This window comes from Aedes albopictus, chromosome 1, assembly GCF_035046485.1.
Source record: "Aedes albopictus strain Foshan chromosome 1, AalbF5, whole genome shotgun sequence".
In the NCBI taxonomy this organism is placed as follows: Eukaryota; Metazoa; Arthropoda; class Insecta; order Diptera; family Culicidae; genus Aedes; species Aedes albopictus.
Window position 1 is genome coordinate 184,949,987 of NC_085136.1, and position 20,205 is coordinate 184,970,191.

Consider the following 20,205-nt stretch of genomic DNA (forward strand, 5'->3'; position numbering starts at 1 on the left):
CGAAAAGAGAGATGAGTTTGTGAAATAGGAGTGTTCACGGTGCGGCTTCGGAGTCAGTTTGGCTTTCTATTCCGCAGAACCATTACCTGTTCTGTGGCTTAGTTGGTTAAACCGCCGGTCTAGCGAATACGGAGTCGTGGGTTCGAACCCCACCAGAACGCAATTTTTTTCACAAATATCATCTCTCAATTTGCCAATTAGCAACATTTCGTGCCTTCTAATTACAAGTTTTTCCAGTATGTTTCAGACATACCAGCAAATCTGGTACAATGCCAGTAAAATGGGCAATATGTATCATTGTCAAAACTACCAAGTTACTAATTGTTAATTTAACATTAGTTTTCATGTTTTTTTTTTTCAGTTCATATAATGATCCTTTAGACTTTTGCTGGTTAATTATTAGTTAAACAACAATATTTCGTTTTTCTGGACTTTGAATTGTTAAGAAAATGAGTGTTGCAAGTCACCCCGTCAGGTGCCGGCCAGAGTGGACGCGTCACGCTGCGCGGCGCGGTGCAATGCGGCATTTGACAGGTCGCGCGTCGACGCGCGGCAGAACTCCGTTCATTGGAATACAAGGAAAACAATCATAACATGCCAGAGTGCGCGCGGAACGATGCGAAGCGGAAAGCGTTTAGCCGCGCGACGCACGACAAAACAGTGCATGCACTGTTTTTGGCTGCGGCCAGAGTGGACGCGTCACGCGGCGCGACGCGGTGCGGCGCGTTTTTGACGCGGTTTCCAACGCGGCTTGATAGCCAGAGTGAACGCGGTGCAACGCGTCTGTTCGTAAAGTAAACTGAAAAGTTTTCATAATTTCCGTCACCTTTGCACATGAGTACATGTTATCTGATGAAAAATTTCCAAGAGATATGTGATTATTGTGCTCAACCTAAAATTAAAAATAAATCATTTATCTAAATTTACCCTCAAATGCTATTTACTTCAGATGATTCAGAAGAGATATACATTTGGGACAATGGTGATTCCCTAACCTCAAATCTACCCGTTCTACAGGTACAAATTTTGAAATTTTATGAATAAGTGAGCTTGTAGTCAGAGTTACCACAGGGTTGTATACGTAAAAAATGGCGCCCCTTGGTTTATTTTTAAACAGCAAGGCAATGGAACAAGTTTGTTAACTCAAAAATAGTGTATTTTTATTTTGAAACTATTTTTTAAGTTTACACCCTAGTAGAATACTTTGAGATAGTAAAATAAACGAGAGGGTATCAACCCTTTTTGTGCATGAAACATGGGTAGGGCTAATGTGAAAGCTCTGCTTGTAATGGGTGTAGAATGACAGAGATTTCGATTATTTCCGTTAAGTCTTTAGTCATAAATTTGAAGAAATTACTGATTTTGTTTCGCATAATAGGTGAAAAGTGAGGTTACGAGACGCCACCGTATAATAAACATGTGGTATTATTCATGTTAATATTTTTTATATTCACATTTGAATACATTTGAAAAACAATTTCGTAAAATTAACGTCATGGTTTGGTAAAAACGGACGAAATCCACACAAAAATACAAAATTCTCCGCGCGAACCGCGTGACTTCCGCATCAAAAACAGTGCATGCACTGTTTTGTCGTGCGTCGCGCGGCTAAACGCTTTCCGCTTCGCATCGTTCCGCGTGTACTCTGGCATGTTATGATTGTTTTCCTTGTATTCCAATGAACATAGTTCTGCCGCGCGTCGACGCGCGACCTGTCAAATGCCGCATTGCACCGCGCCGCGCCGCGTGACGCGTCCACTCTGGCCGGCACCTTTGATGCGGAAGTCACGCGGTTCGCACGGAGAATTTTGTATTTTTGTGTGGATTTCGTCCGTTTTTACCAAACCATGACGTTAATTTTACGAAATTGTTTTTCAAATGTATTCAAATGTGAATATAAAAAATATTAACATGAATAATACCACATGTTTATTATACGGTGGCGTCTCGTAACCTCACTTTTCACCTATTATGCGAAACAAAATCAGTAATTTCTTCAAATTTATGACTAAAGACTTAACGGAAATAATCGAAATCTCTGTCATTCTACACCCATTACAAGCAGAGCTTTCACATTAGCCCTACCCATGTTTCATGCACAAAAAGGGTTGATACCCTCTCGTTTATTTTACTATCTCAAAGTATTCTACTAGGGTGTAAGCTTAAAAAATAGTTTCAAAATAAAAATACACTATTTTTGAGTTAACAAACTTGTTCCATTGCCTTGCTGTTTAAAAATAAACCAAGGGGCGCCATTTTTTACGTATACAACCCTGTGGTAACTCTGACTACAAGCTCACTTGTTCATAAAATTTCAAAATTTGTACCTGTAGGACGGGTAGATTTGAGGTTAGGGAATCACCATTGTCCCAAATGTATATCTCTTCTGAATCATCTGAAGTAAATAGCATTTGAGGGTAAATTTAGATAAATGATTTATTTTTAATTTTAGGTTGAGCACAATAATCACATATCTCTTGGAAATTTTTCATCTGATAACATGTACTCATGTCGTGCAAAGGTGACGGAAATTATGAAAACTTTTCAGTTTACTTTACGAACAGACGCGTTGCACCGCGTTCACTCTGGATATCAAGCCGCGTTGGAAACCGCGTCAAAAACGCGCCGCACCGCGTCGCACCGCGTGATGCGTCCACTCTGGCCGCAGCCTCAGGGTACAATATTTCAAAACATATTAATATAACAAAGATTTGTAATATTTTTATAAAATAAAATGGAAATTCTTATAACTCATTATGTATAGAATCCGCATATAGAATATTATTTTTGGGAAATTTTGTTTTCATTCTTTTGCAGGCAACGATTCGAGGCTCACATTTTTGTTACTTTTTCAGACTAATGTTGAACTCATGAATATATTGTTGGAACTAGGGTAACGGTAGAATTTTGGACCCCTAGAGGACATGAGATTGAATTTATGTCAAAAACATACAGATTCAGAGGGTGTTACATATTATGATGATGTTCGTATGATCGTTAAAGCCTCTACTGTCCGTTAAAAATACCCACATGGTCATTTCTGGCTGAAAATTTGATGAAAATAACTTATTTTTGAATCACCAGTTTTCACTGTTTTGGACACCCCAATATATTTTGGACCCTCTTAAGTATGTATTTTGGACACCCAGTGTTTAAACCCGTTTGAAACTGTTTTCTGTCAGTCTGCCGCTTGAATATGTTGGATCACATCCTAATTACTTGATTGACAAAGACTGATTGGACGAACTTTGCGAATTTAATGCGCTAGAATGAAAAACGTTTTTGTTTACATCTGCAAGTTTCCTCAGCACCGCATTTTGTTTATGTAAACATGATGCGACACTCGCTTGGATGACGAGATCGACAAAACTGATTTTCAAGGCCAATAATGATATTTCCAGTGTAGAAATGATTGCTGCCCATGCAGAGCAATCTAATTTAGCGAATGATTCTAAAAATGTTCGTCATCTCTTCATTAAATCTGTGATAGTTGTGATTGTACGACCCAGGGGGTCCAAAATATATGGGGGTCCAAATTATATTGGTTACCCTATTTTCATAAAAGTAAAAATCGTGTCTACTACTCAGATAGTATATGCACTTTATAGTTCAACTGAGTTTTGGTATGTAAACGTCCGATTTTTATGTTTTCTTAATAAACATAGACAGAAGACATCAAGTGTTGCAAATCACCCCGCCGTTGCAAGTCACCCCGTTTGACGGTACCTAAATACGACGAAACACTATAAGCTGAATTTCGGTCCGGGCCAGGATTGGAAGTTGATAGGCTACTCGGACTCCGATTGGGCGGGTGACCAGCGAACGAGGAAGTCTACGTCCGGTATCGTATTCTTTTTCGGGGGAGGCCCCATCAGCTGGATCAGCAAAAGCCAGGCAACTGTAGCGCTCTCCTCGTTAGAAGCCGAGTATAACGCGCTAACCGTGGCGTGCCAGTGCCGGGAAGCCATCTGGATCAGGCGTTTGCTGCAGGAGCTGGGCGAGCCCCAAAATGAAGCGACGACTCTTTTTGAGGATAACCAGGGCTGCAGCTTTGCGAAGGCGGAACGTTCAAGCGGTCGATTGAAGCACATCGAAACAAAAGGGCATTTCATTCGGAAGTTATGTGAACGCAAGACCGTGGTACTAACGTACTGCCCTACAACCGAGGTGGTCGCCGATGCGTTGACCAAGCCCTTGGGGCCATCGTTGCATATCAGATTTGTCGAGCGGATTGGACTCGTGTCTTAGTGGTAATTTAGGAGGAGTTTGAAAGTAAAATGACCACATAAACATCCCTCGCTTAAGAGTAGAAAGCCTTTTGATTTTTTCCTTGACATCCCTTATACTGAACTGTAGAGTGTAAACAAAGAAATTTTGTTAATAAAAGTTGCTCCTTTTCTCTGGTAGCACGCGTCTCGAGATACTTGCTCTTTCGTTCCGAATTGTTCGTTTACGGGTTAACCCGCGGTACGCTGCGAAGTGCTCTGCCCACATAAGCCACTTTTTCTCGGTGCAAAATCGGTCACTTATTAAAACTGCTTGTTCAAAATCATGTTTTGTATTGTATTAACTTGTTTTATCGAATTTTAGCATAACTTACTAAAGTATTGAAGAGTAGATGACGAATACAAATACATACCAATACGATTTGTATTTACAAAGTTGTGATGATCCATCCTCAGGGAACCCATCTTACCCCGCTCCACCCTATAACGCCTACAAGTTATGCAATCAAGCAAATTGTGCCGCTTCTCCTTCAGAGTAATCTACACACAATTTATCACTTAAATATATCCACTAGCCATGAATCGCATCATCAATCACAGTGACTCCCAGATCTCACATCCTACCACACTAACAAATACCCCATCCGTGCTGGTTGTGGGGACGCAGAGTGTTCTCGGTCTCTAGTAGCAACAACCATCACAATCTAAACATTCCTTTTCCTTCCAAACTCCAAAATGTATGAGCTGCTTAAATTGCACTTCGAGAATAAGTGGAGTGGAGTGTCACAGCCCCTTATTTAGTTGGATCTCAGTGCAATTCATACCAGTTCTGAGACCAGTCAATAGCGTAGCTCGATATGGGGCCAAAACGGACCAGCTGCTGATTGGTTGATTTTATGCCACTAAAAAAAAGCACAGAATTGAAACCACCACCCGACCGCACCCTGAGCGCGTGTGGGCAGTGTTGTCAAAAGGTATTGAAAATACTGATCTGCCGCAGGTTTGGCGTCAGCTGTTCAGACGTCGTGCGTTTTGATTCGTTCGCGTTTGTTTGTTTGTTTATTTGTTTCAATCGAATGCCTCGAACGTAAATTATTTTGAAGTGGCGTATAGTAGTTTTCATCTGCGTGAATATCATGAATTGTAAGGCGTTTGGATGTTTCCACAGCAGTACAAAGCATCGATGTCTTAAATTTTACAGATTTCCGAAAGATCCTTTCGTCCGTTCTCAGTGGGCGCGTTTTTGTGTGAGTCACGAGGATGAGCTTCCGTCGTTGGTAATAAAGCGGTAAGATCGACTATGCAGCGTAAGATAAATTTTATTGAACGAAAAGTCGTGTGATATTGTGAGCCGTAGTAAATTTGCATTACATAATGAGCCATTTTACGAGACGTTTCGGATCAGCTGATCGCTCATTTCATGAATGAAAATTTGACAGGAGGTTGCGCCTAAGCCCGTGAGTGTTAATATCAATATCAACACTGTTGTCGTTTCGTAAAATAGACTATATGGACGGCGTTCAGTCAGAGTGGACTACGCGATTTTTCGAGCTGTTGAAGATAAGCTGAGGAATTAGTTAAACCTGAACTTTTCGACGTTATTTTGATGCAGATGTCTCATTACATAAAAGAATAATAGTAATTCTGAAAATAATGATATTCAACGTAAAATATGTGAAACAAAAAGCGATACAAATTTTTTTGGCAACACTGACCCGAGCGACGAACGAAGCGGAATGAAAATAAACAGCAAACATATTGGAAGAGAAGAAGAATAATAAGAAGCCAGTTGTCCGGTCTCGTCTCAGGTTCTGATCAATCCCGGAGAAGCAACCATTTACATGTACAGTTAGTCTAAGCTAAGCTAAGCTAAGAAATCAAATCGATTGTGATTGTGTAGTTGTGCACTTTCACTATGATTAAAACTTTTTATGAACACATATCAGTCCCACATTTGATGGGTTTCCTATTCATATGGGACAGTTATGCGATCATAGGCAGTAAATCTCTGTGAAAACGGAACCTCTTCATTGCATTCGATTTCATGAACCTGAGGTGAGCTAACAAAACAAGAACTGTACGGAAATCGATGCTTCATTGCCTCTCTATGACAATGATATACAGGTGAACGAAAAGTTCACGGAACGCCCCTACAAGAAAATGTTTGGAATTCCAGACAGGAGTATGTGATATAGAATAAAATAGCTTTTCAAACGAACAAAATAAGAGCTAAAATATTGTTATTACTCATAATTAGAATGAACACCTAACACAAAACTGAAAATTAACCATGGGTAGTATCGTCTTCCACAAAATCTCTAGCAATTTCGCGAGTGACACAATCTACATGACTTACCTTGTTGCGGAACCGCACTCCGTAGAATTTATGAGCGTTTTCCAGTAGTTCCGGTCTGAATGTGGTTGTGATGAATTGTGCTTTGTCGCTTAGTTCATGGATCATATCGGCCACTGCTTTCCTATGTTGAGCATCTAGTGCCTGGTCGATTTCATCAAATAGATAAAACGGTGCAGGATCGCACTTTTGAATGGCAAAGATAAGAGCCAGCGCCACAAGAGATTTTTGGCCTCCGGACAACTGATTCATTTCACGCATTTCAGCATCAACCCCGGTGAAAGATACCCGAATCCCAATACCGGTAAACTCATCCGAAGTTTCAACCTCTTTTTCCATATCATTGCCCTCAGTGTCCTTCTGTGTCCTGAGAATCAAATGTCCGGACCCTTGCGGTACTAGTTTTTTAAACACCTCCGTGAAATTGGCTGCCACTTGCCGGAACGTAAACTGGATAGCTTCCACCTTACGCATCTCGAGATTCTGCATCAGCTCACGAATCTTTTCGCCACCAATATCGAGCTCCTCCTTTCGTTTGTACAACTTTTCCTTCTGCTCAGAGAAGCTCAGAAACTGATCCAGTGCTTTTTTGTTCACATGGTTGTACTTTTTGAGGTGGTGGTTAGCCTTTTCTAGTTCCTTGAAAAGCTGTAAGTATAATGGAGAATATGACGATGCTTAATTGTTATAGCATAATGAAAGCAATAAATAACACTATAAGGCAGAGCAATATTAAGAAATCTAATGACGATTGATGATTAAGATAGGTACACAAAAAAATCAGTACCGTCAAACGGGGTGACTTGCAACACTTTTCAACTTCAACTAACAAAAAATGTTGATTAAACTCAGTTTTAAAATTTAAACTCTTTGTAATAGTTTGAATAGCCGGCCCCTCTATAAAATAAAGTGAACAAGTTATAGATTGATTTATTTTTTCATGTTGAAAAAGCTAGATAACGTCGTTTCTGATAAAAGACGTCGTGCGGGGTGACTTGCAACACTCAATGTAAATCCCTTTTCAAACACGCAGATATTTATTTTTAGTTTCAAACATATTTGATAAGCATTCTTGCTACTATTGTGATATCGTTTGGGTTGACATTCATATTTTTTTTATTTGTTTCAACATAGGAAACTGAATTGTTAATTTTTATATGGAAATATTGGGCTAAAAACACCAAGTTACTAATTGTTAATTTAAAATAAGTTTTTATGTACTTTTCAGTTCTTGTGATGATCCTCCAGATTGTTGCTGGTGAACTATTAGATAAACAACAATATTTCGTTTTTCTGTACTTTGAATTGATAATAAAATGAGAGTTACCCCGTCTAGGTACCATATTTCGAAACATATGAATATAACAAAGATATTGTAATATTTTTATAATGTAAAATGGAAATTTATATAGCTCATTATATAAAGAATCCGCATATGGAATGTTATTTTTGGGAAATTGTGTTTTCATTCTTTTGCAGGCAACGATTTAGGGCTCACATTTTTGTTACTTTTTTTACACTAATGTTAAATTTATGAATATTTTGTTGAAACTATTGAAATAAAAGTGAAAATCGTGGCTACTACTAAGATAGTATGTAAACTTTTTAGTTCAACTGAGTTTTGGTAGGTAAACGTCCGTTATTTATGTTTTTTGATAGATATAGACAGAAGACATCAAGTGTTGCAAGTCACCCCGCCGTTGCAAGTCACCCCGTTTGACGGTACTCTCAATCACAATTCTATCGATATTTTTTGCCACTGTACTATTTTTTCATCACTCTACTTTAATATTTTATGACAGTAGGTAATACACTGTATCTCGAAACTCTCATTATGGTGAAAGGAGTCACCAAAAATATCAATCTATTTCTGCTAAATATGAAAAGTGTGTAATACTCACCGTTTTCAATGACATTCGTTGATACGAAGGATCTACCTGGGGCAACGCTCCCAGACTGGCAATCTTTTCGGTGCATTCTTCTATTTTCTGATGCAGCAAGTTTTCCTTGGCAGCCCATTTTTCCATGCGCTTGGAATCTTCTTCCATCTTATCTTGGGCTTCCTTTTCTTTTTGCATCCAAAGCTCCAGCTCTTTTTGTAAAGCTTTCTGCTGTTTAACCGCTTCACTCACCCTGGAATGAACATAAACAACTCATGATAATTAGAGGACACATATCAGATGGCTATCTACCAAACTTACTTTTTATCAATCTCATCTACATCGCTCAATACCTTTTTTATTCGCTTTTCGGTGGATGTAAGCTCAGTACGACAGTTAGTGAGCTGTCTTTTACGATCCTCTACAGAAATTTCTTGCAGCGCCTGCACCAATTCATCCTTACGACGGAACAGATTGTTGGTTAACAAGTTCTCCAGTTTATTTTTTGTAACCTCCAAGCTCATACGAGCTGTGAAAGCTTCCTTGTTTTCCTGATTCAATTTACGAATTTCATCATTCAGCTGGTCCACCTCGTGCTGATCCTGAACTGAAAGCTGCGACATCAACTCTTGATGCAACTCGTTCTCCAATCCGTCCTTAGTGCTGTTCATCGCTTCCAAGTTGGCTTTGCACTGTGCCAACGAACGTTCCTTGGGATTGCGGAAGCGCTCAATTCGCGTTAACTCATCCTTCATCAAACGAATATCGGCTTGGATTTTCTCGAATGCATCCTTCGATTTACCTTGCTTTGTTTCGGTCTTTTGCATTTCAGAAACGACACTGTTGATGCTCGACTCTGTCTGTTTCAGCTCTACTCGGAATCCGCTCAACTCTTTATCTAGATCTTCAATCATTTGTAGATATTCGGAACGCTTCTTCTGCATTTCCAATCTTGATCTGGATGTGTTGAAGTAGCCTATAGGGTTTAAACCGTTAGTTATGCTTAATGTTAACCGTCATGAAGGATAAGAATATAATATGATAAGTGCTATGGAACGGGGACCCTACGCAGAGTGCGGAATTGGAGATAAACAGCCATGGACCGAGTGGAATGGAGACGACTACTATGTACAGTAGAGGCCACCCAGGCCTTAGCCTGATCACTTCGCTTCTTCATGAAACGGGGTCGACGGAATAAATAGTTCGACAAAGAGTGCAAAGCGATTTTGAAGGAAAAGAACGCAGCGCGGGCTTTGCCGCAGCATGAAACCCGACAAAACGTGGAAGGATACAAACAAAAGTGCAAACGGCAGACCCGCCTCTTTCGGGAGAAAGAACGGTGATGAACAAAAACTCGAATGCTTTGTGCGACCGGCTTAACTCGAACTCGTTTAAGTTCGGCGATGGACTTATTGGATAAAGCTATCATAAGCAGAAAGCTATAACCTCATCGAGTACCGAAGCCGAATACGTATGGAAGATAAAGTGGATTCAGAAGCTAATGGCAATCGTTGATCAGCAGTAGGTTCTCGCCTTCCAAGTCCATCAGAACAACCAAAGCTGCATCGCGCTGACACGAGAGCATCGGACTTAAAGCAAGGCCAAGCATACCCTCTAAAACCGATCAGCACTGAAGTGCATAATTTCCAGACTACACAAACAATGTGTAACCCTTACACATTCACAACATCAGCTCCTGCGTCCACAAAATCTTGAAATTCGCAAGAAAAAATATACGGCAATCTAGCTAGGTTTACTAGTGACCTTGATAAACAAAAATATATCGACATTTCGCATCTAGAAGGGTGTACGAGCTATTTTTGTGAATGTATTACTGTTACACATTTTTGGTGTGGTCTGGAAATTATGCATTTATGAGTAGATCTTACACATTTTAGGTGCTGAGCGGTTTTAGCCTGTATCGACACGAAATTCATTTGCCCGACCGAATCTACGGACCTACTAACGAAATCGTTGCAGGCTGTGAAACTACGACTGCTTCGAGAGACAATCTTTATCAAATCGTGTAACGTTGAAGAGAAGTGTCGAACAGTGTTTCGACTGGTAACATTTGAACGGAATCCCCTCCAATAGTGGTAATCACGTTCAAATGTATGCGTGCCTTTTTTGTAGATGTAGTTGTGAAACTGCGAGGAAAATATTTGCACTCTTACACCGGACGTTAGTTTTATCATTATTTACCCGTTTTACCCAATTCGATTGGGTAATATTTGCATGCAATCTGAATAGCCTTTCAATCGGCGTGCACTTTTGTGTGAGGAAAAATTTGCGCTAGTGTTCGTGTGTTGAAATGTCACTTATCTCTATATAAGTTCATTCAATGTAACTGAGCCTAAATAAATTATTCTTGTCTAAAAGCGTATTGGTGTCCACACGTGTTTTGTTTTAATGTATTGTGTCCTCGTTTCCGTCGGTTTTGGGTAACCCCAGGTATCAGTTGGTCGGCTCCAGAGGCACGTTCTCCTCCATTTGGGAAATTTGTGCCATCGGCATGAATACGAGCCCAACAATTCGAGCGGCGAGTGCTGAGCAAGGGATGGCATGCTCCTCAGTGTGAGTTCAAGTGTGCGCGGGTCTAATATGAAAATATGCTGCGCTGTGCACATTTGCAGTGCGGAATGTCATCCCATCAGCCGCTGAGCACAATCTTTGGCGGTGTGTAGGAAAACGTTTATGAGCAACTAGCTCGCTGCACACTACGGTGCATGTAGCATGCAGAAGGAAATCAAATCCGGAAGGATACGGCGGATAAGGTGTTCGCTCTCGAAGCGAAACTCGACGCTGACAACAACGAGACACGAAGCCAGAAGATTCCTGCATCTTGCACCATGCGTGGGGGAGAGACGCCAGCAACATGTCCTAATATGTTCACTTCTGGGCATCTACCAATGCGACGAGGCTTGCGCTGATTGGTGGGTGGTTCGCGATGGAAATTTTGGGAGTATGATATATAACTATAGACACTATAGATTCCATAGACTCGCGGAGACATGGTTGAGCAATACGATTCTAGTGTGTTTTACGTGAATTTAGAGTGTACCGAGCGAATATGACGTCACGCAATCCATTATCGCTACTGAAATCGTGACGTCATGCTCGTTTGGCTACACGAACTGACAGTTCGTTTGGCTACAGTTGTCTTAGCCTCCGCGAGTCTATGGTATTTATAGTGTCTATATATATAACTGGTGGCATTTGTTCAAAGAGCGTTCAGTTTTGTGTAAACCATCGCCGAATAATTCAATTCAATTTAATTTATTTTTCTGGAATTCAACGTTACTACATTTAATATTTACATTTACATTTCAGAGATTTGGTTTACCTTTCAGCTGAGAACAATTCAAATTCATTTAAGATACATAAATACAAACAACAGAAATGTGCTAGCTACATGTAGCTTTTTCAGGGAAAAGATTCAACAAAAAAAACCCTAGATTTCAGAATGACTTAAAACTAATATCACAGATGTTGAGGGAAGAGTGCTTCTATTAGCGGGTTTGCTGACATCTCACAGGACGTCCTGAAGGACCTCGAGGGCCGTTCGATGCTTGCATCGATGGTGAGGATTCCGGCCAGCTTGTGGAGATCGTCGGTCGGGTACCAGGGGTTCAAGTTGAGAACCATCGCCGAATAAACATCGTTGAAAATCAACATTTGTGCGATCTCCTTGGACAACCCAATAATCAGCCTTTTACAAGGCTAACCACTTGAGAGTTAGGTATTCGAAGTCGTCGAGCTATCGTCTGCAGCAGTTGTTCCTGCGGCCCTCTTCAGTGGGAAGAGTCGGCCATCTCTCCATCCGTCAAAGCATATTTCAAGAGACCCGGGCAACAACCCTACAAGGTCAATGTTCGCTACTGATTTGGTTAACACAAGGAGCCATGAGGCGCAGCGGGAAAAATGGGTGGACCAGGTGGAACGTGATTTGGTGAACAAGGACGAGACCCAGGAAGAAGATCGGCAGGGTAGAGGCAATCCTAATATTGTTATGCGAGTTTATTGATTGATGTGTTATCAATCATGGATGTGGTGTAGAACAAACAAGTGTATGTGTGTTTGAAAGTTCATGGTCAAGATCGTTATAAAACAAGGTCAGGTTGAAATTGTGAATCGTAAATCATTAGACGCGTCTCCATAATTTATCTGTCCAAAGTTGTCTTACACGCACATAAGTTTATGAATTCCTTAACAGGACTACTAAGGAGACTGGAGCAGGTTGAGTTACGGCGGATAAAGTGGAAAAAACCGTTTACTATCAAGGAACATCCAAATATGATTCTCATTGACCTGATAATAATAGGTATACGAATGTATCCAACAGGGTATCGTTACTAATAAAATAATAATTACAACAATAAATAAAATAAATGATTAATTTAAGAAAAAGCGACTTACCTCCAGTGAGACATCCCTTCGACGAGACCTGATCACCCTCCAGTGTAACGCAATCCAAACCCGTGCTCTTGGCCAATTCGGTGGCTCGTTCCAGATTACGGCAGATCAGTGTCTTGCCGAAAATGTATCGCAATGCTTTGTCGTACTGCTCTTCGTACTTTAGTTTGGAAATCATCGGAATCGAATCGGGATCCTCCGGATAATCGTGAATGCGGACCTGTAGCCGGTTCAAGGGCATAAATGTGACTTCTCCCGGAAGTTTTTGCTTGTTCATTTCCTTGAGAATCTGTGTGCCGACGCGATCCGATTCAACGATGTGGTGGAACAATCTATTACCCGCTGTTACCTCCACTGCTGTGTAAATCGATTTGTCACAGTTGAAATTCTCGATCACGGGACCGTAGTATGAACGGGCGATATCCGCAAATTGTCCACCCCTTTGACTGAAACTTTCCAGCACCTTCCGCACAGAGTCACGTCCGTTTAAAATAGGCTTACCTGCCATTGATCGTAGAGCTTGATCAGCTTTGGCAAGTTCTTCCTTATTGCCGGACAGAGTCTGTGTAACTTGAGTTTCCTTTTTCCAAATGTCGTTACGAATTGTTTGAAAATGATCTTTCTTCTTCTTGAGCTCGTAATAGTGCTTGTTGTGCTCATCAATCTGAATTCTCAACTGTTCAAACGATTCCGTATGCTCTTCAATTTTCTTCTCAAGGTCCTTTTGCTTCGCAGCGTCTCTTTTCAGATCTTCCTGCAGCTTGTTCTGATGAGCGATTTTGTCTTTGATTTGCTTATTCAGTGACTTCAGTTCACCCTGGATCCATTTGTCTCGTTCTTCTCGAGAGGAAAACTGTGATCCTCGGCCTTGCTTCGCATAGAGTTCTTTGCGTTTTTGTTCCTTCAAATTTAGCTCTCTTGAGCATTCCTCCTCCTTCCTACGCATAGCTTCATATCGGGGCCGAACTTCTTCCAGTTCCCTTTCCTTTTCAGCAATCGTAATTTTCAAACGATTCAACTCTTGCTCGGCTCGTTCTTTTGACTTATTATCCCCCTGCACTTCGTCACTTAAATCGGAAATTGTCAAATCCAACTTGGTTTTCTCGCGGAGCAGTTGTTGATGTTCTGTTGTTAGAACCGATTTTTCATCCTTCGTCGTGGTCACATCTTTCTTCGCGTCTTTCAATGCCTTTTGGGCATTTTTAATTTTCTCCTGTGCGGTTTGAATTTCCTGAGCGAACATTTTCTGCTTGTCACCCGAGCTTTTCCGTTGATGCTCCAAATCATCCAGATGTTTTTTATTTTCCTTGAGTTCCGTCTCGTGGATGATGTATTCCAGAGTTCGTCGGGCCTTGTCCCATTTTTGGTACTCTTTCAATTCTTCCTTCTCTTCCTCTAGCGTTTTCAATCTATCTTCGATGGTTTTCAGGAACTCGGTAATTTTCTCTACCTTTCCGTCGGTTTCTTTCAAAATATTCATAGACTCTTCCTTCCGTTCATCGTACACACGCGTTCCGGCCACTTCCCGCAGTAGCTTTAACCGGTGCGAATCTGGAGCAGTTGCCATTTGGTTGATCTTGCCTTGCTTGACGATGTAGTACGGATTTGAGTTGGAAAATCCAGCCGATTCCAGTAGGTTCACCACCTCTGACCGAGGTACAACTTTTTTGTTGAGAAAATACTGATCCTTTTTGGCGCCAATAACACGACGCAGGAAGATTTCCTCCTTATCGATCTTAAAAGAGAAACAAAATATCATTGCAACATAATTGATTACGACCTTCTGAACCTGAACGGCATTACCGGTACGCGATTATCGGAGTTATCGAAAATAATTTCCACATAAGCAGACATTGCACGTGCTCCAGTGCCTTCGTGAAGAAGTGCCTGTCGTTGTTCCGGTCGAAGATGGGTGAATTCATCACTGAGCACAAATTGAATGGCTGTAAAAGCAAAGCAAAAGGATGATAAAATTTGAGAAAATTATATTACATCAATGGACTTATCCACCGATGAACCGAATTCATCGCGGTCCGAGAATTTTGACACTAGAGCGGGGCCGTTTCCAATCAGAATTGGACGATTCTGATTGGAACAGACCCCGCTCTAGTGTCAAAATTCTCGGACCGCGATGAATTCGGTTCATCGGTGGATAAGTCCATAGACGAGTGCACCGATGAACTGAATTCATCGCGGTCCGAGAATTTTGACACTAGAGCGGGGTCGCTTCCAATCAGAAGTGAAAGATTTCCAATCAGAATTGAGCAATTCTGATTGGGAACGACCCCGCTGTAGTGTCAAAATTCTCGGACCGCGATGAATTCAGTTCATCGGTGCACTCGTCTATAGACGAGTGCACCGATTAACTGAATTCATCGCGGTCCGAGAATTTTGACACTAGAGCGGGGTCGCTTCCAATCAGAAGTGAAAGATTTCCAATCAGAATTGAACAATTCTGATTGGGAACGACCCCGTTGTAGTGTCAAAATTCTTGGACCGCGATGAATTCAGTTCATCGGTGCACTCGTCTATGGTGTATCCTCGGAGAAAATATCATAAACCTTTGAAACCAGCTTTTTTTAAACTTCTTTACCGACGCATGTATTTCTTATGGGGCTCGTGGGTCAAGACTCATAGTTTGAGAAGGGTGGTTTAAATTATCGTTAGAGTTGAACATATAAAGGTAGAATATACAAATTAATTCAGGCCGAACATTTTTATAGATCCTAAGTGCAGATGAGAGGCTCTCTTTAAGTTTCCTCTCTTTCAATTATAACTTTTTTTTATCTGTATTAACGAGATTTTTAGCCCTAGGCTAGTTAGTTCATCTCGGGACCCACGTTTCACTTCCCTTCCGAAGGAAGAACTTCACATTTAGTGAGTTTGTCGGGAGTGGGATTCGATCCTAGGTCCTCGGCGTGATAGTCACGTGTTCTAACCATCCAACCAGGTCCGCTCCAATTATAATGTGCTTGCATTTATAAATTTTGATTTACTTCTTGCATCGGAAGGTAGATTAAACATACCTTTTCCGATCTACACATCACAACTTGTCAAAATTTCCACTGTGACATCGTAATAATTTAAAGAGAATCGAAACAAAGAGAGCCTCTCTTTTGCAGATTGGATCTTTAGATATGTTTGTCTCCAAATAACAGTCACGTTCAAATAGCACGGACATATTTCTAGCCTTCCATTTGAAAAGGGCGTAAACAAACACGTTTCTGTCTCTGAAGGGCCTTTCTGCATCCACTCACGCACATCGACAAGAGATCACATAAAGAAAGAGTAATCTTCAAGCTAGGGTAGGACGGGGCAAGATGGCCACCCGGGGCAAGATGAGCACCGTTTTACTACTTTTATGATAAATTTTGCCCAAACAACTAATTCGTAATCCATTAGAATAAGTTTATCCTGTTAGTAAACCTGATAAAAGGTACGTCATAATGAACGAATTAAAAAATATCGTCAAATTATTCAATAGCATGGATTTTTAGCATTTTCTTATAAGAAATCATCAGAATAAAATAAGGTTTATATGTCAGAATCAAATTTTTACCATGGTCCACTGCACGAATTTGTTCTGACCTGCTTTCTCTCACACGAAATTTGACGTTTGAGCGGTGTCGGCACCTCTCAAACGTCAAACTTTCTGTGAGAGTGAGCAGGCCAGCGTAAGTTCGTGCAGTGGACCACACGGAGAAATCAAACTACCTAATTTTTGGGTCGATTTTACTCAAAGCTGAGTATATCGAATAAACTAGTTATCCAAAATTAGGTTGTTTTCCCTCTTTCCCTCACCGATGTCGTCAAAAACAAACAGAGATGCATCTACCCAACGGGGGTCCTTGAGCCCAATAAGCCAATTTTGGGTATATGCAGGTTTACTCAAATTTGGGTTGAATGAGGGGGGGTCTTGGGTTCAATTTACCTACTCTTAAGTAAATGTTTTTGCTGGAGGTGAAGGCAATTTACCTAGTGTGAGTTTAATCGATTTACTCAAATTTGGCTTATTGGGCCGAACTATGAGATTGCGTCAAAAGAACTCAATTTTGGGTAGTTTGGCGGCTCCGTGCAGATTACCCGCAGGGAGTGCGTTCAATGTACCAACAGGAGTTGGCTGTTTTCCTACTCACTAGAAATCCTCTACTTAGAGATGAGCGGAAGTTACATATGGCAACGCTGTTTGTTTTGTTAACAACAGTTTCCAACACTTGCCACAAAGCTAGATGTTCAAACTTTTTGCATGACTTTGTTGTGGTGCAAGTTGTTGTGTTTACGTTTGCCAATTATATTCGAATTTTTTTCCCAAATTTTGAAAAAGATAACAGCGCAATCGAAGAAATATGAAATGCATTGCAAAGAATATCGCGAATCAAATCGGCAGAAGTGAATCAAGCAGCAGCAATGATTTTTTTTTTCGAGAAGAGCAGCGACAAGTTTCTTCATGAGCATAAGCTTTTGAACGCAGAATTATTTAATTATTATCTTGCCATCAAATTCTCGATAAAAAAAATAAATATTTGTAATATGTTTATTATCGACTGCAACACCGTTCAAACAACGCCTTCCTACAAACGATAAACATGTTCATTTGGCTCATACTTTGACAGTTCTCTCTGCTCGATTGGCTCACAATGGCCGCCTCCGCACATCTCTACACGGAGAAACTGAAAAACTCAAAATTAGGTACTTTTAAACTCAATTTTGAGTTCTTTTTCATCTCCCTTTTCATGCGCTCTTTCTATTGTTGTCAGAGAGTGAAGAGAGAAACACCCCAACTTTTGCAGTTCCGTGCGTCAAGCCAAAACTGAGTTTCTAGCACAGTACTCAAATTTGAGTGAATACAACCTAGTCAAAATTTCGGTTGAGTTGAAAAAACTTAAAATTAGATATTTTTTTCACATGGAAGCAAGCGGGAACAACCCAACAAAAACATCGATTCCATCAACTCAAAATTGGCTTGACGCACGCAACCCTGAAGTTGGGTGGAAAGAACCCACTTTTGGGTAGTTTCGTCTCTCCGTGTATAATGTAGGATTACTAGTAAAATCCTGCTGACCAACATTGAACGCACTCCATGTGGGTAATCCATTTGTAAGGTTCTTTTCAAGCCGTCAGTTATTAGTTGTGGATTTCTAAATTTCGAATAACATTTTTTGTATCATGTTGTTCTGTTCTGTCTTTAACCCTCGAGCAGTCGCGTCTTTGACTACCTGCAGCGACACCCCGCTCACGCTGTGTACCGCATGCGTGCATTTTTCATGGTGCGTGTACTCAGTACACGACGCGACCGCTCCCGGGTTAATCTTTGCTTTATTGAAAAGAGTAGGGTTTAAACATTCTGTATGATTCATAAAATAGTTATGATGATTTGTTAATAATTGCTGTTTAGTGTCCCTTTGCGTCAATGGGGCACATTCGGTAGTACCGAGGGTAGTACTAGATCTGGATTTGTAGTAATGAGCAGAAGTTGTGTACTGTGAAAAGGTAAATGTTCCATTTCGGCAATGTAATGGTGCAAAAAAGCGTGCGTGAGTTTTTGCAAAACTTTGGGTAACTGTATTGTTTAAGTTGCAAGAAATAAAAAAAAACGCCACTGTTCCCCAAAATGTTGCTCAAATAGCATCAAATTAGACAAGAAAACATAAGACCCACGCTTTTGGCACCATTTTATTGCAGGAACGTCGAACTTCTCACCATACAAAAAATTCAGTACAAAATTCGCGCCCTAAACAGCCTTAAAATTATAATTCTTGTACTTGCGTTTCAACGATAACGTTACTTCACCTAATTCAGGCCAGGGATGGGAACACTCACTTGCAAAGAGTAACACTCACTGCTATTTTCTCAGCTCAGAAGCGTGCAATCAAGAAACGATGTAGGGACGACTTTTGCCTTGTGGTTTTGTCTAAAACATTGCCAAATAGTGTAGGGGTCGCACACGAATTCCAAAGTCGTGACAGAGCTGTGAAAGCGACTCTCCACGAGGTGAGTGTAATTTACATTAGTAATCCTACATTATAGAGATCTGCGGAGGCGGCCATTGTGAGCCAATCGTGCAGAGAGAACTGTCAAAGTGTAAGCCAAATGAACATGCTTATCGTTCGTAGGAAGGCGTCGTTTGAACGGTATTGCAATCGGAACTAAATAAATTAAAATTATTTATTTTTAATATCGAGAAATTGGCGGCATATGTAAGTTTAGTAAAAAGATAAAAATTTATTAATGCTGCTTTCAAAAGCTCATGCTTATGATGACACTTTTGTTGCTGCACTTGTCGAAAAAACTTCCATTGCTACTTCTTGTTTCACTTCTGCCGATATGATTAGCGTAACACTTTTGCAAGAAATTTCAGATTTCTTCGATTGCTCCGCTATTTCAACAAAATTTTGAAAAATAAATTCTACCATAATTAGAAAATGTAAACAAAACAACTTGAACCACAACGAAGTCACGCTCAAAGTTTGAACATCTAGCTTTGTAGCAAGTGTTGGCAGCTGTTGTAAACAAAATAAACAGCGTTGCCGAATCGACATATGTAACTTCCGCTTATCTCTATGTAGAGGATTTCTAATTTACATTAACCTCGTGGAGAGTCCCTCACGACTTCGGTATACGCGTACGACCCCTACACTATTCCGCAAAGTTTTAGACAAAATCACCAGGCAAGTCGTCTATACATCGTTTTTTGATTGCACGCTTCTGAGCTGAGAAAACTGCAAGTGAGTGTAACTCTTTGCAAGTGAGTGTTCCTATCCTTGATTTATTCCTTTAGTTCCAAAAAGTGCACCGCGATGTAAAACTTTTGGAAACCCCTGTTATTTACTTGATGTATTTCACAGCATCTGTTTTGAATGCATTCTCCTAATACCTCCTATTCGCTGCGGGTTGGAAATGATATTTTGGTATTATTTCCCCCCAAATTACAAACCGCTGAATATGGGTACTGTTTAATTTCTCCGATACATACCGTAGAAAAAATTGCTTTTCCCCGATCCATTCCGGCCGACCACAACATTGTGCCTTTTGTCAAATGGCTCCACCACAGTTTGCTCACGGTAACTTTTGAAGCCCTGTATGATCACCTGGAACGAAGCATCCATACATCATTCCATTGGATTCGTAAATTACAGATTGCAGCGTACCTGTTTTATATGCATTTTTCGATGTAGCACTCGTTTTCATCACACAATTACGAAAAAATAAATTTTCTAAAGCTTCCGACGCCAAAATTTTCTCCAGCAAAATATTTTCGTCAAGAAGTTAGCTGCAAGGTTGGAAAGAGTTATCACTGCAAAACAAAACTAGTCAAAATGTTCTTAAACCTGGA

The 20,205-nt window shown here is 40.5% G+C and overlaps 1 protein-coding gene across 1 annotated transcript; it reads right to left on the bottom strand.

The window, feature by feature from the left end:
• Positions 1-6,449: 6,449 nt before the first annotated feature.
• LOC109405632 (structural maintenance of chromosomes protein 3) lies at positions 6,450-20,168 on the bottom strand. Its single transcript, XM_019678694.3, has 7 exons — positions 20,021-20,168; positions 19,846-19,960; positions 14,676-14,815; positions 12,876-14,607; positions 8,781-9,435; positions 8,481-8,712; positions 6,450-7,227 (listed from the first exon to the last, which is right to left on the bottom strand). The coding sequence occupies exons 1-7, from the start codon at positions 20,033-20,035 to the stop codon at positions 6,511-6,513; spliced, it is 3,606 nt and encodes a 1,201-aa protein (XP_019534239.1). The 5' UTR covers positions 20,036-20,168; the 3' UTR covers positions 6,450-6,510.
• Between the last annotated feature and the right edge of the window lie 37 nt (positions 20,169-20,205).